The sequence below is a fragment of the Mustelus asterias genome, chromosome 1, assembly GCF_964213995.1.
Source record: "Mustelus asterias chromosome 1, sMusAst1.hap1.1, whole genome shotgun sequence".
Classification (NCBI taxonomy): domain Eukaryota; kingdom Metazoa; phylum Chordata; class Chondrichthyes; order Carcharhiniformes; family Triakidae; genus Mustelus; species Mustelus asterias.
Window position 1 is genome coordinate 94355877 of NC_135801.1, and position 27298 is coordinate 94383174.

The 27298-nt window shown below is 39.7% G+C and overlaps 1 protein-coding gene across 2 annotated transcripts in view; it reads right to left on the reverse strand.

The window, feature by feature from the left end:
* adgra3 (adhesion G protein-coupled receptor A3) overlaps window positions 1-22702 on the reverse strand; it is a 162491-nt gene extending 139789 nt beyond the window's left edge. The window contains exons 1-2 of one of the 2 annotated variants that reach the window (XM_078215471.1): window positions 21926-22034; window positions 20059-20180 (exon numbers count right to left, since the gene is read on the reverse strand). Coding sequence is in view for 1 of the 2 variants with exons in the window: in XM_078215464.1 (XP_078071590.1) it covers window positions 21926-22188 (263 nt within the window). In the remaining variant the exon portion in view is untranslated. Of the gene's footprint in view, window positions 1-20058; window positions 20181-21925 lie in introns of both variants that reach the window. The other variant, XM_078215464.1, reaches the window with a different exon arrangement.
* Between the last annotated feature and the right edge of the window lie 4596 nt (window positions 22703-27298).

Genomic DNA, 27298 nt, shown 5'->3' on the forward strand with positions numbered 1-27298 from the left:
CACCCACAAAGAACACCAATTCTGGTCCTTTCTTCCTTCATTGGTTTCAGCTCTCTTGGTCCCGAGGTCTGGAATTCCTTCCCTAACCCTCCCGAGCTTGCTACCTTTCTTTACTTCTTTAAAGCACCCCTTGAAATTAACATTTTCAGCCAAACTTTGCGTCATCTAACATGGCCTTATCTGATTTAGGAATGTCTTTCTATTAAATATGCTATAGCCTGGATAGAGAATTGACTAACTAATAAAAGTCAGAGTTAGGATAAGCAGGGCATTTTCAGGATGACAATCTCTAAATAGTGGAATGCCACAGGGATTATTGCTGGTCCACTATTATTTACAATATATATAAATGACTTGGCAATAGTACATTCACTTCTTTTGCCTAAGTTTGCAGATGACACAAAAATCTGTGGGGAGACAAGGAATGGGGAGGACACAGTCTACGAAGGGATAGAATGGAGTGGGCTGAAACTTGGCAAATGGAACATCATGTAGGAAAATGTATACTTTGGTATAAAGGAGATGATTATTATTTGATTGGAGAAAAGACTGCAGAAAGCTGCAGCACAAAATGATTTGGGGGTCCTCATGCAAAATGTTACAAGTTCAGCAGGTAATAAGAGAAAGCAAATGGAATGTTGACCTTCATTTCAAAGGAAACGGAGTATAAAATTAGGGGAGTCTTGCTAAAACTATACAAAGCACTAGTTAGACCACAGCTGGAATACTGTGAAGAACTTTGGCCCCTTTATCTAAGAAAAGGTATATAGGCATTTGAAGTAGCCCAGAGAACGTTCACTAGGTTGATCACGGGCGTGGAGGATTTTCTAATGAAAAGATATTGAGTTGGTTGGGCCTGTACTCATTGGAGTTTAGAACAATGGGAGGCAATCGATAAGGAAATCAAGGGTTTATGGGGATTATCACCGATACTGAATTTCACCACTATCCAACAAACCAGACAAAGCTTTCAAAATTTTATATTGACCTTTTATTCATAATATAGCTAGGAGCTCTATCTTCCCTAAGGTGCAGCACAGACTGAGTGATAAATGGCATGAACGATTATATATTTGCTTATCTTACAAATAATTTGCATATCCCAATCACAAGTATACATTTGTTCTGAAATCATTGATATCCAATTATAAATCATATTTCTGATTATTTGTCAGGTGAATACAGTTAACCAGTTACAGCCTCTATATGCGTGTCTAATTATAATAAAGTATTAATGAAACACGCCTACAATGCCTATACCATCCAAACAGCCACACCTGATGTTATGGCTACTACCCTGTGGTTATCAGAGTTCTCACTTCCTCACACAAAAAACACATAACCTCCACACACTTACAAGGACCACAGCAGCAGGCATAGGGGAAATATCACCTCCAAGCTCCCCTCCAGTCACACACCCTCCAGATTTGGAAACATCTTGCATTAAGATCCTAGGTCAGCTGGTTTGTGCTGCTTCTGCAAGTGTGGGAATTGCACCGAAACATTTTCACAGCAGCTTCCCAGGGGACTGTGCTGTACTTGATGATTTTATTGCTTTTAACCCCATCAATCATTTCAGATCGGTCGTTATCTCATTGAGTGATGGAGCAAACTCAATGGGCCGAATGGCCTACTTCTGCTCCAATGTCTTAGGTCTTAGACAAATTATACATATGTTTGACTTTTGGATTTAATTATCCAACAAGTAGACCCAACATAAATTTACAAGTAGAGTTACTTAGCTGGAAGCATTCCCTAAATAATAGCATTCTCCCTTGAGCAATAACAAATATATCTTTTCCTATTTTTCCCACCTCAATTTAGTCAGTTCCGGCAGCAAGAAAGCTCCAAACCTAAACTGAAGAATTCTCAGATTTTAAAATTAAAATCAATTCTACTTCAACTGCACAACTCAATGGTGACATTTTGAAGAACAATTTAGGCAGTCTATGGGATTTTTTTATATTCCTCCTACAAAGTAACTATATTCATAACCATGGTTACCTGCCCATATTCTCTAATGATAGATGGCAGAGCAAAGAAAAAGGTATCAGCAATTAATTGTGTTCTATGAATAGAAATAGTGGATACCCACCACCCCCCAACCCTCTTGCAACATGGATTAATTTCAGAGAGGGAATACATACGTAAAGAGAGAAGACTTAAATTGAAAGAAAAAACACTTAGTCAAAGCAGCAAATGGCACCAAATTAATTCTTTAATGAATGGCAAGCAGACATGAATGATGCAGAAGACATGGCTGTAAATGTTGCTAAAGGGTACATCTGTGAACAAGAAATGTGATGCAACAGTCAGAATAGCTTTTGTATTGAGTTTTCTAGGACAGAAATATCATATGTACCTATTATGTTGGGCATTTAACACCGACAGAATGAACTGCAGCAACTCACCGAGGTGGGACAGCACACACAACAAACCCATAACTTCCACACACCTAGAAGGACCACAGCAGCAGGCACTGGGAAAATATCACCTCCAAGCTCCCTTCCAGTCACACACCCATCCAGATTTGGAAACATCTTGCTTTAAGATCCTAGAACTCCCTCCCCAGCAACAGTGAGCAAGTACCTTTACGACACCAATTGCAGCATCCAGTAGGCAGCTCACCACCCTCGCCTCAAGGCAACAATGGATGGACTCTGTCAGCTATGCCCATATTCCATGAACATTTTTAAAGTTTACAATTATCATGCATTTCAATTGCCTGGATTTGCTTTTTTAGACTTGTACCATAATGACATACAAAATTACCAGCTCAACATCAGAAACATGTGCTAGACCTTAAATTAGGGCGAACAGTAGCATGGGAAATTTATTTGTACCTTTTATATTTAAAAAAAGCTACCATGATTATTCTTTTTATGCTTCTTTTTATTCTACAGAACTCTTAAAAAGAGTGCGCTTTATTTTACAATACAAAAATCTAAAACTCTTAATCATTGAGTGCACAAAACGTGTGACACAAAAAGAACCGGAAATTACATGCTGCGCATATGTAAAGAGATATTTTAAGCCAAAATGAAGATTAGGTATCACTTGTCATACTTTAAATGCTTTTCAGTTTGGGGCGTTTACAGTACACACATTACAAAGATAGCATCAGTGCAAAGCAGTTTTGAGTTTTACACTAATGTTAAACTTATGAGTGTAAATTGAGTGCCAGAGCTCTTAACCATCTCTGAAGAGTAGCAAAATTCAATCACGTCCTCCAGGGAGTCTCACTTCATTGAGCTCCAGTGTCCGGTTGGGGCCCTCTCTCCAGATTCAGGCCACCAATGTAGCAGTTACGTGAGTGAAACCACTTTGCACTTGTATTGCAGTTGCAAAGTTTCCAAAATGGATGTCAATTGCTACACCAGTGATATAAAATCCATTCACAAAGTTCGACAAATCCTATCAAAACATTGCAAATCCTTGGAAGAAAATTTCTAATCAATTTTCTGCCACCTAAAACCTACATTAGTATGCATTTTGCTAGTAGTGTCCAATGACTGAAGCATTTTAATCACAGCAGAGTTTCAATTCTTCAGCTTTATGGCTCAAAGATGGAGCGGATATACCTGCCATTTCAGACAATTCAGGCATTGATTAATGGTAGAATAATGCGCTGAAAATAAAGAGACGTCAATGCAAAAGATTGACACACACATGTTTAATTCCAAGCAGGAAACAATCTTGACTATATCTGTGATACATTGTGAGCTAAAATAGCAAACAGCTGTATAAACAGTGTTAAAGACCCAAATGTGCACCCAAGAAAGACTGAGCAAGAATTATATTTCTGGATATCATTTTTCCATATGGTTTTCCATACAGACAGAATTACTATTACATCGCGGCAAGTAGTTTGCATTCTTTTCAAATTCCATAATTATTTCAACCTGATGGAATTTACCTTTCAAAAAGGGAAAAACAATAATGAAAACCATCTTGTGGCTAAATTAGCCCAACTATGCAGATGTCTGATCAGACAAAGATGTAAAGCTAACAGATATCTGGAAAATAAACCATTCAGTCTTAACATGGTGAAATAACATGCAATTTATCCTCCCCTCACATTCTCAATCTGTTTTCTACTTTGTGGCACTAATGTCAACTTTATTAAGAAGAGGAATAATTTGTTAATTAATTATTATAGGATACTCTGGGTCAGAAACGGAGAAGCAAATAGAGAATTACCAAAGCCAATTAACTCTCTTCGGCTTGTGTGGGCCTGCTAGCGTCCATGACGGAAATTGACAGCTTTAGAATAGATCAACTAGATCAGTTCAGACATGTTGTAAATATTTTGCAATGCTTCCAAAATTACTCTGTCATCTACATTAAATATATATAATGCACATTTTCTTTTAAACTAAAAATGCATACTAGAAACACGTCTCTTGTTTCTTTCAAAAAGGTCACCCAAAACATGAATCTCTCTTCTTTCAGATGCCAATTGGACTTCAGAATATGTTCAGCAGTTTTTAGTCTAGATTTTCACACTTTATTTTTCCTCTTTATCCCAATAATCACTTTGTTGTGCAGTATAAACTTACCAATTTCCAAACTCAAATAGGCCCTGATACAAAATAAATCTCAGGTTATAATAGGCTTTCTACTGGAGTTCATTCTGGATCTGCATTGTAAATGTGGATTCAGAATTCTGTTCTTCGCAGCCCGTTTGTTGCCATGGTGATGTGTTGCAATGCAAATCATCTCCATGAGTGTGCAATGGTCTGCATGTGCTATAAGAATCGGTGATCCATATTCCCAGACAGGAACTAAGTAATGGGCATCGGGTGGAATAACCTTCTCAACAGTGATGTTTAAAAGCATTAGCTTGTTAGATTTTTTTAAATCAAGATTTTGGAATGAGTGAAAGGGAAAGATGGTTCTCTGAAATTAACAGTGATACAAGGAATTCTAACAACTTTAATAAAGGTACAATCAGAGCAGTTCTTCAGGGTGTCCTTTCATTAATAGTGCCATTTTATGTATTTAACCTTTTATTTAGCTGGGTAAGTCAATCAAGAATGAATTCTCATTTGCAATAACAACCTGACTAAGGCTATGCAGCAATAGGAATTATGCATACAATTAATTTAAACATTAAAAATAAATTACAAATGCGCAGTGAAAGAGAATCGACAGTTTAGCAAGTAAAGTATTAGTCAACACACCCGTAACCCTTCAGTGAAAGGCATCCATGGTAAGAAAATTAGCTATCTTCAGTTTTAGTTGTACTTGGTTCTAGTCAGTGGCTGCTGCAAACTGAAATGAATTATGACCAAAGACTGTGCTCACTCGGAGTGACTTGATCAAATTGGTCACATGATCTTGGATTATAAGAAGAAACAGTAAAATGTAATAAACTTTTCAAAAAGGCAGGTGTTTTCCCTTGCACGGTTTGATAACTTAGAAGCCAGTGGAGTTGGTGCCTTGTTTGCAATGAGGGCCAGTTAATCAGGGAGTACAGATCACAGTGATGGGTGTGAAAAGGGGCACCAGCCAAAATCTAATTGCAGTGTGAAAGAGGATATCTAATTTACCACGAGAAGTTTTGGAGGCCATTTTATAAATGAGGTTGCCATAATCAAAAACAGACAAGATAGACTAAACTATGGTATATCTAAACTATGGTATATCTGGTAGAGTGAGTAAATCAGGACTCATCGCTATTTAGAAAACCAAGTGTAGACATAGCCTTAGTTTGTAAGATGTCAACGTGGAAATTAAAAGTCAAAGCGTGATTCAGCCAGATTTCAAGATATTTGTAAATGGAAATTTGATCAAGTTCAGAGTTATTGAGCATTAAAATTTCACTGTAAAGTAAAACTTTTTCTTACTCTGATCACAAAAACATTTTAATGCTTCAAAAGTCTGAACTTGAGCAAGTTTCTATTTACAAATATCATTGAGCACCCTGGTAGCAAGAAACCTGATGAATCAATCCGAATGGCATATTCAACATTCTTTTCCAATGCTAATTTTTTTGGACATATTTTTCATAATTTGTCAACAGTGATGTAATTAATTCTGAGACCAGAGTCCTGAAACTCAAAGATAACTATGATGGTATGAGGCATGAATTAACCATGATGGACTGGGAAACATTATTGAAAGGAAAGACAATGGACAGGCAATGGTAGGCATTTAAAGAACGAATAGGTGAACTCCAGAAGTTGTTCATTCCTGTCTGGTGCACGAGTGCTAAGGGAATTGTGGCCAAACCATGGTTTACAGAGGAAATTAGAGATAGTATCAGATTGAAGGAAGAAGCATTCAAGCAGATTAAAATTCAGCAAAGGAGGATCAAGGGATTGACTAAGAAGGCAAACAGAGTACAAAAGTAAGCTAGCGGGGAACATAAGAACTGACTGTAAACGTTTCTATAGGTATGCAAAAAGAAAAAGATTGACAAAAACGAATATAGGCCCCTTGCAGTCAGAAACAGGAGAATTAATAATGAGGAATCAAATGGCCGAGGAATTCAATTTGTACTTTGCTTCAGCCTTCACAAAGGAAGACATGAATAATGTACCAGAAGTGCTGAGAGAAACAAGTTTTAGTGAGGTGCTGAAGGAAATCAGCATTAGTAGAGAAATGGTTTTAGGGAAATTAATGGAATTGAAGGGCAACTCAGTAGTTAACATTGCTGCCTTACAGCGCCCGGGTCCAATTCTGGCCTTGGGTGACTATCTGTGAGGAGTCTGCACAGGTTTCCTCTGGGAGCTCCGGATTCCTCTCACAGTCCGAAAGATGTGCTGGTTGGGTGGATTGGCCATGCCAAATTGCCCCTTAGTGTCAGGGGATTAGCAGAGTAAATCCGTGGGGTTACGGGGATAGAGCCTGGATGGGACTATTGTCGGTGCAGGCTTGATAGGCCAAATGGCCTCCTTCTGCACTGTTGGGGTTCTTTGAAGGTGGATAAATCTCCAGGTCCTGATAATCTTCATCCTAGAGTACTTAACAGGGTTGGACAGGGTAGATTCAGAAAGAATGTATCCAATGGTAGGGAAGTCCAGAACTAGGGATCATAATTTGAGGATAAGGGGTAACCTTTTAGTACTGAGGGGAGGAGAAATTTCTTCACCCAGAGGGTGGTGAATGTGTGGAATTCACTACCACACAAAGTAGTTGAAGCCAAAACTTTGTCTGATTTCAAGACAAAATTAGATATAGCTCTAGGGTCTAAAGGGATCAAAGGATATGGTTGGGAGGGGTGGAAGGAAATCAGGAGATTGAATTTGATGATCAACCATGATCAAAATGAATGGTGGAGCAGGCTCGAAGGGCCGAATGGCCTTCGCCTGCCTTTAGTTTCATGTAATGTCAGAATGTGGGACTATTTAAATAAACCATTTCCTTCCCCTTCAATGGAAACTGTTCAATCTCCTTTTTTTGCTAAAGATCAGCAAACCAAGCTTATGGATGCATTAGCTGTGGTGGTGAAAATAAACTAGAAACAAAGTGCAGCAATTATGAACACTTTTAATCAATCCACCCTTTACGTGAACTTCATCTACACCCACAATACTGGTCACAAATATTTGGTGCCACTCATTACTTTGAGAATATTTTTTGATTATTTAAGAATTGACAAATTTGAAACCTTGCAACAAAATTAGATTGGATTTCTTGACAAATAGAAAACACAGGTCTATTATTACATTAAAATCATTTGAAACCACAAAACACCATAACCAAATCAGTAAGCACCAAATGCTCATCATAATACCATCCAAGTAATTAGATATACCATGGAATGTCAGCAAATAGAAGTTTCTCATACTACAGGCACATAGCAACTGATTGAATTAAATTGAAATAATGATGATGAGAACACGACTTCACAAAATCAAGCAGAGTAATATCCTCCACATTAATTTCACAGAACAGTGAATTACTTTCCGACTCGAGTTAACTTTATTTTTAAATCTAATAGGCAATGGAGTAAAACTCATAAGTCTAAGTCCCATTAATATTGTCCATTCTCAACTATATTAGGACTTACTTGCACAGTTAGAATTTTACAACTGGAATTCTATCTCTAACCAAATAGTCATGTTAAACATCATGTTTGCACAAGAATAAATAGACCAATGTGCAACCACGCATTCAGTACCTTGCACTTTAATGTGTTGGCACGGCACTGAACAAACTTCATTTCATGTGGCTGAAATTACTGGAAGTATTGGCAGTATTTATTGGTCGACCGCAAAAGGCTAAACCCATTTTATTGATTTGTTACACAATTCAAGTTATAATGAGACCTGGATAGTAGAATCCGTGCAGAAAGAGACCACTTGGCCCACCAAGTCTATTCCCATTCTCCGATAGAGCAAGTTACCCAGACCCTATCCCGTACCCACTAATTCCCCAATACATCTTGGGACACTAAGGGGCAATTTAGTATGGCCAATCAACCTAACCTGCACATCTTTGGACTGTGGGAGGAAACAGGAGCATCCGGAGAAAATCCACGCTGACACGGGATGAACGTGCAAACTTCACACAGCTAGCAAGGCCGGAAATGAGCCTGGGTCCCTGGCGCTTTGAGGCAGCAGTGCTAACCACTATGCCACTACAATAGATATGCAGAATAGTACAATAACCACTTCCTCAATAAACAGTAGATATATCAGTTTAAACAATTATTAAAAGATCAACAATCCAAGCTCAGGGGTGCATTGGTTGTGGTGGTTAAACAGACTACAAACATACAAAATAGGGGCAGAAGTAGGCTATTTGGCTCCTCGAACCTGCTCCACCATTTAATAAGATCATGGCTGATCTGTTTGTTTTTCTAATTTCACATTCCCATCTACTCCTGAGTGTCTTGGATTCCTTTGCCTAACAAGGATCCGTCTACCTCCCTCTTAAAAATATTCAATAACCCTGCCTCCACTGCCTTCTGAGACAGAGTGTTTCAAAGTTGCACAACCCTCAGAAAAACAATTGTCCTCATCGGTATCCTAAAAGGGCAGTCCCTAAATTTAAAACAATATCCCTTTAGTTCTGGACTCAACCACAAGAGGAAACATCCTTTCCACATTCACCTCATCAAGACCATTCAGTATGTTACATAGATCAATCAAGTCACCCTTCAATCTTTGAAACTCTCCTGATTTACAGCTATTACTGGAATGTTTTTTGTATCTTTACAGTGAAGACAAAAGCAACATCTTTGTTCATTTCATCTACAATTAATGCTCCAATGTCACACTCCGGAGGACCATCGCTCACTTTACTTACTCCCTTCCTTTTTAAATACCTGTAGAAACTCTTGCTATCTGTTTTTACATTTCTAGCTGGCAAGAAATGAACTGTGCAATTATGAACATTTTTAATCAATCCACCGTCGCTCACACAATGCACATGGACTTAATCTACACCCAAAACACTGCTTACAGATATTTGGTGCAACTTGCTTCTTTGAGAAAATAAAACCATATTTTTGATCATTTTCTTCCCCACATTGCAATTACCTGAGAAAACAACAAATAAGGAAACCACAGAAACCAAAAGGAAAAGAGGGAGACAGATGTCTGTAAAAGTGTGAATCTAACGTTTGAGAAAAACTTGATACAGAAGATATATTAACGCACTCTCACATAGACATGCAGGCCCATGCATGCTGCCCTCATATAACAAAATCACTTTAGATAGTACAGTACATCATATGTATCTCATGAACTTTGTTACATATAGTGTAAGGCAATGAGGATTTTAAGAAAATATTGGAGGGCTTCAAGTGAAAGGTAGCCTACTGAGAGCAGTGATTATTAATTATGAAGTAAGAGCAGGCCTTTTGGCCCTCTCTTTGCAACAGTTATAAGCAATTTATGTCATGTTGGACTGGACCCAATTTACTTAATTTCCTGAGAGACAAATAGCCAGGCACAAAGGTTCCAAGATAAACCTTCAGGAAACCTCTTCTTGACACTCAAAGTCAAACACCAATTTCAAATGCCATATCAATACTTATATAGTATGGTGTCAAAGTGTGCAACTCGGTTTCCTCAATGAAACATAGAAATTAGGAGAAGTAGGCCATTTGGCCCTTTGCATTCGCTCCGCCATTCAGTGTGATCATAGCTGATCCTCTATTTCAAAACCATACTCCCGTGCGTTCCCCATACCCCTTGACAGCATGTTTTGGATCCAGTAAGAAAAGCATTGTTTAAAGAGTCAAAAATTCCTGAACGGAAATAGGAAAGCTTCAGTGGGATAAAAGGAACACACCCAACTTAACAGGATAACAAGTTAGCAAACAAATTAAACAAACAGTGGAAACCTTCAAATGCAAGGTGGATAAAATACAAAATAGATATATTGTATTCCTGGAAGACAAAATGGATGGCGCAAAGTATAGTCTTCCATTAATGAACAGAATCTAAACCAAAACTTAAAAGGAGACCCTTAATAAAACTAGGAATAACAATGCTGAAGAAATTTGAATGGAAAAGTGAAAGCTGAGATCAAAAAGGTAAAAAAGGAACTAGAAATATATCAATGTATAAATATAAGGAAATAGTAAGGAAATGTATATGCATGATAATAATAATAAGAGTTAAACAGAGGGTAGGACCACCCAGGGATCAAGGGGCAAATCTGGTGATAGAAAGTGGAGAAGAGTGGATTAAACTTTGCTCAAGTTGCTACAGGCACTCCAGAAGGATTAGAGTGAGTTTAGCTTTGAGGTTTAATTGGACTGGCTGTATATTTTTAATTATTAAAGTTTTCATAATGTGAGTAAGAGAAGTTTAATACTTGCAAGAAGGTGGGAGGAGGAGCTCAAGCTGACACTATCTACATTTTTAAGCTGGACTTGGAAGCATTGCTGCACAAAGCTCTCATGTGATATTCGTGTAGTGCGATATATGGGCCATCATGAATCCTCGGTATAAGCGAGGAAAAGCACAATGACACTAATTTGTAAAATTAATTATTTGGAAGAGAGGATCTTTGCAATTGAACAGCAATTGGTCATATTTTTCAGGATCAGGCAGCAAGAATGATTTTTGGATGATATTCTCCAAAATAAACCTACTAAAAAAAGCTGCTAGGTATTTCTGATAGACAATTTAGAAACAGAAAGGTTACAGACCATCCACAGGAGCAGCAGAGGTAGATGACTCTCAGATGCAGGGAACCAGAGTTCCTAGAACTGTCAAATGGATACAGTGTATGACAACTATGAGCTGGATAATAAGAATGAATGAATGCAGGCTGGTGCAGAGTAACATTAGGGCATTGTAGAACTTAGGATTATGAAAAGGGATCGGGGAAGCCAAGAGGCAGGTAGACTCTAGCAGAATGGTAATAATGGGAGATTCCTTAGTCAGGAGTATTATCAGTTACAATTTTTCAGTCATGACTGGGACACCCGAGTGTTATGTTATCTACCTGATGCCAAAATAAAGGACATCACAGAAATTGTGAAAAATGTCTCAAAGGGAATGGATAGGAGCTAAAAGTAAATGTCCATGGTGGACATAATGACACAGATGGAAGAACATTTGAGATCTTATGGAGGGAGTTTAAAAAGTTGGAAACTAAAACATCATGGAAAGTAATCTCCAAATTGGTTCCGGTGCCATGCATTGGAAAAGTAAAGGAGAGAAGGAGGAAAAAAGTAGAGAGGAAGGAAAGGGTGGCATGGTGCTTAGCACGGCTGCCTCACAGCACCAGGGGCCCAGGGTCAATTCTAGCCTTGGTGGCTAAGTGGAATTTGCCCGTTCTCTCCATGACTATGTGGGTTCCTCCGGTTTCTCCAGTTTCCTGCCACAGTTCAAAGATGTGCAAGTTAGATGAATTGGTCATGCTAAACTGCCCCTTAGTGTCCCAAGACGCACCCCTCCCCGATGAGCTCAATGCATTCTACGTCCGGTTTGAGCAAGAGGTCAGCAAGAGCATGCCCTCCACCCTGGATGAACCTGCATCTGGGGTCAGCATTGCAGATGTCAGAGCAGCCTTCTCAAAGGTCAACCCATGGAAAGCGACTGGCCGGATGGGGTACCCGGACGAGCAATCAGATCCTGCACGGATCAGCTGGCAGGAGTATTCACAAACATCTTCAACCTCTCTTTACAACAATCTGAGGTCCCCATCTGCTTCAAGAAGATGACCATCATCCCGGTACCTAAGAAATACCAAGTAACGTGCAAGACGACCATCATCCCGGTATCTAAGAAAAACCAAGCAGTGTGCCTTAATGACTATCACCCAGTGGCTCTGACATCCATCATTATGAAGTGCTTCGAAATGCTAGTCATGGCACGAATCAATTCCAGCCTCCCGGACTACCTGGATCCATTACAGTTTGCCTACCACAGGTCCACAGTAGACACCATCTCGCTGGCCCTGCACTCAACCTTGGAACATCTAGATAACAAGGACACCTATGTCAGACTCCTATTTATTGACTATAGCTCAGCCTTCAACACTATTATTCCCTCGAAACTCATCTCCAAACTCCGTGGCCTGGGCACCTCCCTCTGCGACTGGATCCTGAACTTCCTAACTCACAAACCACAATCAATAAGGATAGGCAACAACACCTCCTCCACGATCATCCTCAACACCGCTGCCCCACAAGGCTGTGTTCTCAGCCCCCTACTATACTCCTTATACACCTATGACTGTGCGGCCAAATTCCCCTCCAATTCGATTTTCGAGTTTGCTGACAGCACCACTGTAGTGGGTCGGATCTCAAACAATGAGGAGGCAGACTACAGGAATGAGATAGAGAATCTGGTGAACTGGTGTGGCAACAATAATCCCTCCCTCAATGTCAACAAAAGGAAGGAGATTGTCATTGACTTCAGGAAGTGTAAAGGAGAACATGCCCCTGTCTACATCAACGGGGACAAAGTAGAAAGGGTCAAGAGCTTCACGTTTTAGGTGTCCAGATCACCAACAAGCTGTCCTGGTTCTCTGTCGCTCTCTGTCACTCCTCTCTCTCTTCCCCCCCCCGGCCCCCCGCCAAACATGCTGACACTACAGTTAAGAAAGCCCACCAATGCCTCTACTTTTGCAGAAGACTAAGGAAATTTGTCATGTCAGCTACGACTCTCACCAACTTTTACAGATGCACCATAGAAAGCATTATTTCTGATTGTATCACAGCTTGGTATGGCGCCTAACCTGCCCATGAATGCAAGGAACTGCAAAAGGTAGCGAATGTAACCCAATCCATCACACAAACCAGCCTTCCATCCATTGACTCTGTCTACACTTCCCACTGCCTCAGCGAAGCAGCCAGCATAATTAAGGACCCCATGCACCCCAGACATTCTCTTTTCCACCTACATCCGTTTGGGAAAAAGATACAAAAGTCTGAGGTCACGTACCAACCGACTCAAGAACAGCTTCTTCCCTGCTGCTGTCAGACTTTTGAATGGACTTACCTTGCATTAAGTTGATCTTTCTCTACACCCTAGCTATGACTGTAACACTATATTCTGCAGTCTCTCACTTCCTTCTCTATGAACGGTATGTTTTGTCTGTATAGCGCGCAAGAAACAATACTTTTCACTGTAAATACACGTGACAATAATAAATCAAATCAAAATCAAAGTGTGTAGGTTCGGGGGATTATTGGGGTAAACATGTGGGGTTACAGGGATAGGGCCTGGGTAAGATACTCCGTTGGAGAATCAGTGCAGACTCAAAAGGGGGAGTGGCCTCCTTCTGCACTGTAGGGATTCTACGAAAAAGTTCTATTAGTAGTAGTATATTTGGAATTTCATAAGGCATTCATAAGGTGTCACACAAGGGGTTGCTGCACAAAATTAGGCCTCATGTGTTTGTAGGTAATGGGCATGGATTGAGGACCAGTTCAAGGTTAAAAAGAATGAACAGGTGATTTTTGAATGGTAGGGTATAACTAGTGGAATGCTACATGGATGAGTGCTTGGGCTTCAGCCATTTACAAATTTATCAATGACTCAGATGACGGGACAGAGTCTAATATTCAGGTTACTAGCAATATAAGGCTAGGTTGGAAAATGTGCTTTGAGGAGGGCGCTAAAAGGCTGCAAAGGAATATAGGTAGTTAAGTGATTGGAAAAGAACTTAATAGATGGGTTATAAAATAGAGAAGTGTCATATTCATCGACTTCAGTAGGAAGAGTCGAGAAACAGAATTTCTTTTGAAAAGATGAGACTATTAAAATGTGACATTCAGAGATTTGGGGCCCTTAAATGTGAAGAACATACTGTTAACATGCTCCTAAACCCTGTGGCCTTTATGTTGCCACATAAATTTATCATATGCTCTTTCGCCCGTAATGATTCTCTTTGCAAAACGCAAAATGTTATTGATCTTTATGGTTTTGCCTGTGTTTTATTTGGATTTTTCTCTCTACATGACTGATGTTGGCAAGGATGTATTTTTGACTCATTGCCAGTTGCCCTGAGGTGGTGGTTCATTATCCTGAACTATAATCTTTGTGACGATGCTCGAACAACAACTTGCATTCATATAGTATCTTTAATGTTGTAAAGTGCCCCTAACCACTTCATATGAATGTTATCAAACAAAATTTTACATGAGCTGCACAAGGAATTATTAGGATAGATATCCATAAGCCTGGTCAAAGAGGTAGATTTTAAGAAGCACCTTAACATAAAAGGAGGTGGTGAGGTCTTAGGAGTGATTTTCAGATCCTAGAACCTCAGCAGCAGAAGGCACAACTCAATAGTTGAATGATTAAAAGTAGAAGAATTCATGAGAACAGAATTGCAGGAGCGCAGATCTCAGAAGTTATGGGGCTGGCATGGTGGCACAGTGGTTAGCACTGCTGCCTCACAGTGCCAGGTTCGATTCCAGCCTTGGGGGACTGTCTGTGTGGAGTTTGCATGTACTCCCAGTTTCTGCGTGGGTTTCCTCTGGTGTTCCGGTTTCCTCCCACAATCCAAAGATATTCAGCCTTGAATAAATGTAATGCCTCAGTTTCCACTACTCTGAGGAAAATAATTACAAACACTAGGGACACTGAGGAAAAAAAATCTCACCGCCACCCCTTATTCTTAAACTGTGTTCTCATCTCCCCAGAAGAAAAAATATCCTTCCTGTATCAACCCTGTCAGGTCCCCTCAGGATCTTGTATGTTTCAATAAGATCAACTCTCATTCTTCTAAGCTCCAAGTTTTCTTCATAGGATAAACCCTTCATCCCAAGAATGAGTCTGCTGAATCTTCTCCGAGCTGCTTTAAATGCAATTATATCCTTATATAGGGGACATCCCAAAAATAGGTATAAAATCAGGAAAGAGAGGGAGGGAGGGACTCAGGAACATTACAATCACCAGGGAAGTGCTGTTGAGCAAACTGTAGGATCTGCGGGCTGGTAAATCCATTGGTCCAGATGGACTCCATCCTCAGGTCTTGAAAGAAGTGGCTAATGAGATAATTGATGCATTGGTTTTAATTTTCCAAAGTTCCATTGGATTCAAAGACAGCAAATGTAATGCCTTAGGAAGGGAAGCAGAAAGCAGGAAACTATAGGTCAGTTAGCCTAACATCTGGCAAAGGGAAAATGTTAGAAGCCATTATAAAATTGCTATAGCAGGAAAAACTCAAGGCAATCAGAAAGAGTCAGCATGGTTTTGTGAAAGGGAAACCATGTTTAACCAATTTATTGGAGTCCTTTGAAGGAGTCACATGTGCTATGGATAAAGGGGAACCGGTAGTTGTACTGTACTTAATTTTTCAGAATGCATTTTATAAGGTGCCACATCAAAAGATTGTGAAAAATAAAAGCTCATGATGTAAGGAGTAACATATTGGCATGGATAGAAGATTAGCTAGCAAAAAGAAAATGAAGTTGGCATTGATTTCGGGTTGGCAGGATGTGAGAAGTGGTGTGCCACAGGGATTAGCGTTGAGGTCTCACTTCTTACAATTTATATAAAAGATTTGGATGAAGAGACTGAAGGCATAGTTGCTAAATTTGCTGATGACAAAGATTGGTAGGAAAGTAAATTGTGAAGAATACATAAAGAGGCTGCAAAGGGATGTGGATAGGTTAAGTGAGTGGGCAAAACTGGCAAATGCATTGTGAAGTGTGCAAATGTGAAATTGCCCATTTTGGCAGGAAGAATAAAAAGTAGCATATTACCTAAATGGTGAGAGATTGCAAAATTCTGAGGTGAAGAGGAATTTGGGTGTCCTAATGCATGAATCACAAAAGGCATACCATACATGTATGGTAAGTACCAATGTTATTTATCGTGTGGGGAATTGATTACAAACATAGGGAGGTTATACTTCATTTATACAGAGCATTGGTGAGACCACATCTGGAGTATTGTGCACAGTATTGGTCAGTTTATTAAAGGAAAGATAAATGTGTTAGTTCAGAGAAGGTTTATTGAACCAAATACCAGGAATAGGCCGATTGTATAATGAGGAAAGGTTAGGTTTTTATCCACTGAAGTTTAGAAGGGCAAGAGGCAACTTGATCGAAACCTTTAAAGATCTTGAGGTGTATTGATAGGAAGGATGTGGAAAAGATGCTTCCTCTTGTTGGAGAATCGAGAACTAGGGGTCACTGTTTAAAAATAAGGGGGTTGCTCATTTAATACAAAGATGAGGACAAATCTCTTCTCAGAGGGTTGTCAGTCACTGGAACTAATACTCTGAAGGCAGTGGAAGCAGAGTCTTTAAATATTTTTAAGACTGAGCTCAATAGATTCTTGATTAATGGAGGTGTAAGGATATTGGGGTAGCAAGGTATGTGGGGTTGGAGTTACAATCAGGTCAGCCATGAACTTATGGTGTGGCACAGCAGGCTTGAGGGGCTGAGTGGCCGACTCCTAATTCATATGTTCATATCTTTTTACAAATAAGGAGACCAAATATGTACATAGTACTCCAGATATAGTCTCACCAAGGCCCTGCATAGCTACAGTAAAATTCCCTATTTTTATATTCCATTCCCCTTGCAGTAAATGCCAACAGGTGCATTCCTAATGACTTGCTGTACCTGCAAACTAACTCACTTTTGGTGATTCATGTACCAGGGCACGCAGGTCCCTCTGTACCACCAGGTTCTGCAATCTTTCTCCATTTATACAATATGCTGCTTTTCTGTTTTTGTTGCCAAAGTGGACAAGTTCGCATTTTCCGAAATTCCTACTCCATTTGCCAAAATCTTTGCCCAGTGGTTTATCTATTATCCCTTTGTTGACTCTTCACCTCCTCTTGACAACTTATTTTCACAACTATCCTCATGTCATCAGCAAATTTAGCTACCATACATTCAGTCCCTTAATTTAAGTCATTTATATAGATTGTACATAGTTGAGGCTCCAGCACTCCAGTTACAGCTTGAGAACCTGAAAATGATCCACTTATTCCTACTCTGCTTCCTGTTCACTAACCAATTATTTATCCATGTTAATATGTTACCCCTTTGTTGGAGACAATGGCTATAGAACTGGAGAATACTGTATTGTGAACTAATTGAAGTTTATGAAGGGTTGAGACCGGCAAGGCAAGCATTAAGAGCATGTGAATATTTTACACCCCATGAGAGAAAATATTATAGCCCTACAGAGCATACAGCTAACAGGAGATTTAAACAAAGGTTTTTCATCGGATCAGAAAAAAATCCTACATTCTCAAGAGTTATTGATGAGATGTCAACAATTTAAAACTCACAAAAGGTCAGTAGAGAACATTTTACATAGCTTTGTTGGAGACAGAAAGTTTTACCACAGGGAGCTTAGGTAAAGGGCACTGCATCTTTTAATTGAAAAACAGAAAACCTTCCCAGCACAAAGATAGAAGGCTGTGAAATTCACTCTGACTTTGTCTAGCAACACAGTCGTAACAGGGAAGAATAGTTTTCTTCTGCATTTAAGCTCGTTTGGTTCTATCCCTTACATTGCCCAGTGGCTAAATGAAGTACTGTGAGAACTGTACTAAAGAGCAGCAGACTCCACCAGGTTAGCTTGATCTTACAACACAGAACTGAACAGGAACTTAGCCAGTTATGTTCCAGAAATTAAGTTTTGAGGTTTTAATCAATGGCATGCTCTAATAAGTGATTCAGCATTGCGATTCTCAAATCGAGAAGCCAAATGCAAGTTCCACCGATCCATTTCTGAGGGTGTTAAGTGATCTCTTATTTGTTTGATAGGGTTATAGTTTAAAAGTGAGAAACTCCAAAAAAGTGCACAATAGAACTTTGCCCTCCAGTAATCCCTTTAACTGAATCTGGACTTGGTAATATGATATTTCAGTCAGACTTGCCTAATATTTCTATCATTTGGTTATTTTTCTTCTCTACAACTTCTGTACCTAACTTTGTGATTGAAATACAGCTTTCAGCCTTTCAAATCATGAACTCTCCAATTGTCTCCAAATGAATAAAATGTTTGACTCTTAGCATTATTTTTTTTCTGTAAACAAAACTTTGGCATAACTGACCACACTTTCAAATAGTTTTGATTAAGCTTTGTATAGCACAAATCATTGCCTTGTATTTGTAAATATATGCACATAGAAATATACACATCCCAACATTTGATTCATCTAAACAATATTGCCACACTACATTAGCCTTTCAATACAAAGTCAAACTCACTTACAACCCAGTCTTTATCCAGCTCCACCACATCTGCTCAAGCCTGAAGTCCTTTCAATAGCACTGTTATCTACAGATCTTGCTTTCCCACACTTGTGTATCATCTGCTAACAATATCCTCAGAACAGTCATTAATAACTTAGAATGGCAACCACAGTACTGTGAGATTCCACTTGCCACCATTGAACTGGAACAAGTTCCATTGACTAATATCACAGCCTGCTATTATCTAACCAGATTGTAACCTTTTCCTTAGCTTTAAACTTGTTATGAAGGGCACTGTCAAATTTGTCTGAAAACAAGCAAGAGTCAACCACATTACATTTTCTGTTACTCTCTGAAAACATACATTTTCATGCAAGTATTTGTTCTACAAATGAACCTTTTGAACTAACTTGTATCTGAACTGACCCAAAGGCCCAGTGAGTTGAAACTGCAATTCAGATGTTAAATCTAACTAAACTAGAAAAAAGTGGTATTCCACATAGCTGATAAACAGATTTTAAACATCAGATAAATCATTTGATAAATTAGAAGATTCAAAGAATTCCAATTGTATTAGCATTTTTCAAAGGATAAGTTTGAAATATTAAAATCAATTATTTCAAAACACAGAATAAAATAATTTTCCTAACCAACTAAAATGGATTAGTTAACCTGGTGAAAAAGCTAAAGAAACTAGATCCTTTTAAGGTCTAATGTATAAACGCATGTATACTTTAAATGATCTCTTCTCATGATCTTTTAATCACTAACACTCTTCTGGGCAACAAAATTACTCAATTATTCCAGAATGATCCTCTACTATTTGCTTACAGCTGCACTACCCTAAACAGTTGTTTCTTTTCTATGGGGGCACTGTTAAAGAACTGTTGCTACCAAATTTAGAAACTAATTGATAACCAGTCCCTAACAGTTGCAGATCAAGATACACAAACAATTCAATTTATTTCATACATCATTTACATAATCTGATACAATCCCCACTATGCACTCACTATGTATGACCAGTGGGAGCGTGTTGACACTTCACCACTCTAGCCATACATCTTGCACCACCAATCTGACACAGCCAACCACCTCATCAGCCTGTCACTCATTTCCAGATTACAGGTAACATATTATTTCTCCAGGTCCTCACAGTTCTTAAATCAAAGAACTCCAGCAATAAATGCTGCACCCACAATTCAAGTGCGCTCATATCAGAGAAAAGTAAAATGCCCAAATCCCAATTCTAAGCAACATAGATTTTTGAAAGTTCTAACTAGAACATCTTTGAATATTTGCTTGCCCACAACTGCTGGTAATATACCATCCATTCAACATATTTACTGACTTAAAAAGAGCGACTGGACTGAACACTGAGCAAATAACATTCGGATCACATCTTCAAATCAGAATAGTCCAAATAACATTTTTTGAAGCCATGAAATCCTCATTCTTCTCCTCATACACACCTTGCTGGACTGTGAATCTCCAAGTCAAGGTACTAAGGCCTATGAAACCTCTGCTAATGCCATTCTTCATCCACTCATTAGCTGCACACAGGAAATGTTCTTTCCCTCGAGCAGTTCAGACACTGAACATAATGCAGAAAGAAAACATTTACTTTTTACTAAACTATTCACGAAAACATTAATATAGCTTTAAGTCAAAGTTTTGTGATGAAAAATATATTTTCAGATTTTATGCATTTGTTTTTTTCTTATATTAGATTCCAGTGTCTGGGTGTCAACATTGAAAAGTTAGGCTGCTAGAAGAAATGATCTTTGATGTTCCAAACGGTTTGTACTAGATCTTGACTTTTCTTTTGTTTACATTTGTAAGATTGGCATTATATTCCATTGGGACATTTAATAACCACACAAAGTTCCCATGGTCCAAATAATTTCTGTCTAACAGGCACATCAGTCATACATCTAGTTTATACTTGTGATTGTTATTTCAGCTGCTTAAGCAAGTTTCAATGCAGATTTTTCTAATTACCAACTAACAGTTTGCTGTGTTGTTTTTATATATGAAAAGCATTTCCTAGCTTTTCTTCACCATATTAGTGCATCACATTGATTGCCGTTGCCTGAAGCGCAAGAATTCATCGAGCTGCTAAAGTAGGGTTGTACAGAATCAAACTCATAGTTAAACCACATGAAAAACTTCATTCATCATGAACAGTCTTACTGTCACATGTAAAAACTTCTACACATGCGCGCGCGCATACAGTATGTAGAGCATTGGTATGAAGTTAACATTGCCTTGCACCAATGTCAAACTTTTGCAGTGAGAATTAGGTGTCAAAGTCAAATATAACTCCAATGTGGAATGGTCAAATTCAGGATTCACTCATGCTATTACTGCAGCATCAGTGCAAAGCCAAGAAACTTCACACCAACAATGCCATTATTGTCCATTGACGATGCATTCAGGTTCCAACATATGGTCCAATGTCTATAAACAAAAGTCTGCAGCAACATCTCCCGTAATGGCTATTTGTAAGAAAGAGTTATACAAGTTAGTGCTTTTATTGTGCAGATTATGACCCCGAGTTATGAAAATATGAATTCAATGAGTATTAGGAACTCAAAATTGTAGGAATATTTCAAATTACATCCATATTGTCTAGAATATGCAGAGTCATTTTAATGAAAGTATCTTTTTAAGCAACAATCTTTTTTGGTGGATATTTTAGTAAACTGCACCCCAGTTTTCTTAGATTACAAAACTGTACATTTATAGGGGTTGGGTAATGTCAGTGCAACCAGCACTCTCCACTACTACCCCACCAAAAACATCTTTCAATACGAATCTGGTAAATTAAAATTGTAACTAACAATATGGGATTGCAGGGAATACACAATTATGAGCCAAAAACATGTATGGATTCCTAAAGCACTTCTGTACAAGAAAATTGTTAGATATGGTTGTATAATTTTACAAATGCAAATTGAGCCATTCTCGCCTATCTCTCTCGTGTCTTCATTTTGATCAAGTGGCACAAGGAAAGGGCAGAGGAGTGCGGTTAAACTAAGAGCCATCAACAGCACAATGGGCTGAATGGCCTTCTGTTTTGTATCTTTCTAAATCGAAGATAGATTTTGCGAAGATTGGGGCATCTGCAAAACTCTATAATAACTGTGGAAAATAGGGTCATTGTCCCTTGACTAAATAAACATTTGTTCTTGGACAATCAGGTGGGCTTCAGAATTTTGCACTTAACTGATCAGAAACGTATTTAAAGTGGCCACAATATGCAGACAGAACCTCGCCACAAATTCAAAGGTCGGAGATACAAAGTAGCCGCTGCCCCCCATTTCTTTGAATACTTACAAAGTAACAGTCCTGTTGGGGAGGGTGTCCAGTGGGAAAAGCTCAGTCAGCTCCAGGTTGGTGCACACCACTTTCTTGTCGGCTGTCCCGGGGACTGGGGTGGCCGCCGGGGAGGAGGAGGAGGAAGAGGAGACTTTCCCAGCACTTTTCGGACGCTCGTCCAAGCGTTTGCAGCCACTTGGAAGCGAAACACAGCCACCCAGCAGCAACAGTAAAAGCACCCCTGACAGCTCCGCACACACGCCGCCGATATGGGGTTTCATTTTTCTGGGAAATGCAAAGTTACAAACTTCAGCCCGTGGTAAATCTCAGCAAAATAAAAAGGGGGTGAGAGAAATAGGCTGGGACAAACTTTCCTGCGGTCTGTGTGTTTCTTTCTCTCTTAAAAGCCAATGGACAGGCCGACCGAGGAGGCCTGCAGTGCACAGAAATTCTCCATTCAAAGCCCGGAATGGGGAAAGACAATGCCCGGCTTCACAGGCTGCCCCACACGGTCTATCAAACTTGGAGAGGGTCGCTGGCTCCTTCAGTCTGCTTCATGTTTCCTTTTATCCCGGAATCAGTGCCACATTTCTTTGTGTCGCTCGAGTTGGGCAACAGCTTCTTCACCGGCGACATCCAGGAGAGGAACCCCGAAAGAGAGAGAGAGAAGGGGGGGGTGGGGGGAGGAAGTGGGGAGGAGTGTGGCCGCACCACAGACAGACAGAGACTGTGAGACAGACAGCAGCACAAACCCCGCACACACAAAGAAATACAGTCTTCCCACACTGAGCTACAGACGGCCCTCCCCCTCTCCCAAACCTCCCGGGAGCCTGAGACACAGACACACAGCTCCAGCCGGAATCCCCAATAACTTCCCCTTCCCTCCCCCCCCCCCCCCCTTGAAGCAAATGCAGTTTTTGGAAAGAGTCAGAAATGTGCGCTGCAAACTTCGCCGGAAAATTGGCGATAAGGAAGGTTTTGCAGTTTGCTCTCTCTCTCCTCGGGCCTGGCCAGCAGCTTGTGTGGGGATTTTTAATGCTCCCGCCGCCTTTTGTTGTGCAGCGATCCTCAGTGAAGACGCTGCTTCCGAGCTGCTGCCTCCATGTTGAGCTGTGGCCCAGCCCTCCCCACTCACAGGTACAATGTCAGCACTCCACTCCGGCAATGGGTTTTCCACACCTGTAGGGCAATGAGAGAGAGACAGAGCAACGTGCCGCCAAAGTTTCACTGCCAGTCATCTGCTTGCACTTTCATCTGTGAACTACCCCGAGCCAAGCGCTCTTTCCCCATTGACTCCAACCAGTGAGAGGTTAACCGCAGATCTCTGGCTCACAACACACCCGAGTTCCTGCTTCCAGCGTTTTAAAAGTTTAAATGGAGTGTGAATCATGCTGCACACTCCCAACATTACAACCACACTTCAAAGCTACTCATGTAAAAGCAAAGTAACTGCGGATGCTGGAATCTGAAACAAAAACAGAAAATGCTGGAAAACCTCAGCAGGTCTGACAGCATCTGTGGGGAAAGAATAGAGCCAACGTTTTGAGTCTAAATGAGAGCAAAGAGAATCAGCAGAGATTTATACTATGAGGGTGGGGTGGGGAGTGGAATGGGACAAAGGGAATGTTAATGAGGATATAGAAGACTGAGAAAGTGCTGAAAGTGTCCATTAAGTGATCAGAATGCAACAGAGATACAGATTGTTAAATGACTGCCTGAGGAATGTGGCAGTTGCCCTGAACTTGTCCTACCATCTAATCATCATTGGCTTAGGTGAAAGTGACAAAGTTTTGTCATGTGGCATGAGCATGTTGCCCAAATTCAGAGCAGCAAGGACTTTCCCTCAAAACTGCACAGATTTGTGACCATGCAGCAGTCCAGAACATAATGTGCAGGGGACAGACAGATCACACACAAGAAACAGTCCCTTTAAGTTGTGCACATGTGAGGCCAACAAGCAATCTTAAGAGTTATGCATTGAAAAGGGAAATTAGAAGGAATATTGAGCAGCAGCCCTGGAAACTTTGTGTTTGATCAGCAGGCTGGTGCCTCTGTTGTCCAAGAGGTGGTAGTCATGATGTGGAGATGTCGGCGTTGGACTGGGGTAAACACAGTAAGAGTTTTAACAACACCAGGTTAAAGTCCAACAGGTTTATTTGGTAGCAAATGTCATTAGCTTTCGGAGCGCTGCTCCTTCGTCAGATGGAGTGGATATCTGCTCTCAAACAGATATCCACTCCATCTGACGAAGGAGCAGCGCTCCGAAAGCTAATGGCATTTGCTACCAAATAAACCTGTTGGACTTTAACCTGATGTTGTTAAAACTCTTACTGTCCAAGAGGTGTCCATGGAGTTAGCAGGTGATTCTGGCGGCTCCTTTATTGAAATGCATCTCCCCACATTAGATGCTACCACGATAGTTACCACGATAGTTACCTCCACCATTGGAGGTGGGGCAGAGGTAATGTATTTGTGTCTGTTTGTTTGTAAATGATATATTTCAAAAACTAATGGAGGTTTCAACAAAACTTGGTGCACAGATAGTGTCTGGCCCAAGGAAGAGCTAATTAGTTTTGGCAAGGTTGAGGATCCAAATCAGAATCCTGGAATTTTTGTAAAGGATCCTTTAACATTGGGAGAGAGTGAGAATTGACTTTTTTTAAGGAATGTTGTGTATTGCTTTATTTATAATTGTGTTGCTTGCTTTAGAATATTGTGAATCGTCTCGGCTGCTGTGGTGCAATTTGTCACAACTATCAAAAAGTAAGCAGAGTTTACATAGCAAGTTGTTGAATGTACATTGACCTGAAACCTCCTGCGTGAGATGGAAGCTCTTAATAAAAAGGTTGTATTGCTTGTCCAGTGTCAGAGTTCAGGACATCTCCTCTAGTCTGATGAGTTACTTGGTGTGGGAGGGGAAAGATCCACTTGTCATGGTGCATGTAGGTATCAACAACCTAGGTAAAACTAAGAAAGAGGTTCTGCTGAGGAAGTATGAGTAGCTAGGGGCTAAACTAAAAAATAGAACCACAAACAAATCTTCCATTATGGGGAAAGGCTTCTGACATAACTGATGTATATCGGGGCCATAAGGAAGTCCTGAGGTGCGCACATCCATGATACCTAGATAGGAGGTTTAAACTTCCAATTGTCAGTTTTATCCTGCCCTGATTGCTACATGTTTCCAACAACAGTGGGATCAGATGACCAGAACCACACAGACTAAGGCTGTTTGTCCCATACTTACTCCAGTTTTTACGCAGATTTACTTAGAGCTTTTTATAGCAGGTATAAAACCAACATAAATTTTAGTAAATCAGCTGGAGTGTGGAATCACAATGACAATTACAACAACATTTAGCACCCCCTCCTGGCAATATTTACCTCTCTGCCAATGCTCACTAACCGTCATTGCAATGTTCCCCCCCACCCCCCCGCTCCCGAATATTGCTCAACTCCTCTCCCATTCCCCTCTCCTGACTTATCTTCTGGGATTCCTGTCTGGCCATTGTCAGAAGAGTCAGAATTGTTGGGAAGTGAAGGAGTGTGTGCTGAGCATTTTCATGAGGGGTGAGGGTGGAGATGAATATTGTCGGGGGTGGAAGGTTGGGTGACAAGACAATGTCTTCCAACAAGGCAGTTTGGGTGGAACAGGAAGGGTCAGAAAATTTAATGGTAATAATCCATCAGAGAGTAAGATCCTTTGGGCAATAGCAGTAAAAAGATAAAATTGAAGTCATTTTATCTGAAGGTTTAGATCATCTGCAATAAGATAGATGAACAAGTGACACAAATAAATATAAGCGGTTTAGATCTCATCGCTATTACAGAAACATGGTTACAAGATGACTAAGGTTGGGAAGTAAATATTCCAGGATATACAACATTTCAAAAAGACCGGCAAAATGGAAAAGGAGAAGGGGTAATCACATTGCTGAGAAAAAATCTAATCTCAAAAAAACAGGAAGTAGAATTCATATGGGTGGATATTAGGAATGACAAGGGTCAGTAAAAGCTGGTAGGCGTAGTTTATAGGCTCCTGAACGCTTGTTATACTGTTGGACAGAGCATTAATAAGAAATTAATGAAACTTGTAGCAAAATTAATGTTGTGGGTGCCTTTAATCTTCATATAGAATGGACCGATCAAATTGGCAAAAATGATCTGGAAGATGAATTTTCTGGAGCTATATGTTGTGGAACCAACTAGGGAGTAAAGCTATTTAGATCTAATGTACAATGAGGCAGGGTTAATTGATAATGTCACATTAAAAGATCGACTGGAATAATGATCATAGTACAATTGAATTTCACTTTAAGTTTGAAAATGATATTTTCCAATCACAAACAATAATCTTAAAGCCAAATTATGAGGGGAGAACTGATTAAGTTTGAATGGGTAAATGGACTAGAACATATGGTTGTAAATAGTGGGAAACACTTAATGAAAACTTAAAACACTTTTTAAAAATAAAACTCAGTGAGAAAGATCAGTCCGTGGGTTACTAAGGAGGTTTGGGGGTAGCATTAGATTAAAAGAAAGGGTTTATAATGGTGCAAAGGATAGAAATAAGTCTGAGGATTGGGAGTGTTTTGGAAGCAAGCATAGAGCCATCAAAACATTTATAAAAGAAACAAGGAACATTATGAAAGTAAATTAGTCAGAATATAAAAACATTGGAGGAGCTTTTACAATTATATAAACAGGAATAGAGAACTTTGGTAAAATAAACATTGCTACCTTAGAAGCAGGGAGAAACAGGAGAAATTATCAAGAGGAATGAAGAAACGGCCAAAATATTGAACAAATATTTTGTGTCCGTTTTCATAGTAGAAGTCACAACTTACATAGCAGAAAAAAGGGTAATCTCGGTTAATAGGTTAGAAGAAATTAAGGTAATTAATATCAACAGAGAGAAAGTACTGAAGAAACGCATAGGACCAAAATCTGACAAAACCCCAGGATCTGATGGCCTACATCCTAGGATTCTAAGAGATAGTTGCAAAGATATTCGAGTGCTGGTTGTAATTTTCCAACATTGCCTAGACTTTGGAATGGTGCCGGCAGATTGGAAGTTAACAAATGTAGCATCGCTTTTCAAGAATGGTGAGTGAGAGAAGACAGGAACGACAGTACAGTTTACCTGTTATCAGTCATCAGGAAAGTACAGGAATCTATAATCAAGGAATAATCTGTAAACAATGGACGTAGAAAAGCATAGTATGATTAGAACAAGTCAACATAGTTTTACAAAAGGGAAAACATGTTTGACAAATCCATTAGTTTTTTGAGGATGTAATTTTTAGAGTATATAAAGATGTAGTATACTTGGATTCCAAAAACTGTTCAATAAGGTGCCGAACATAAGAACATAAGAAATAGGAGCAGGAG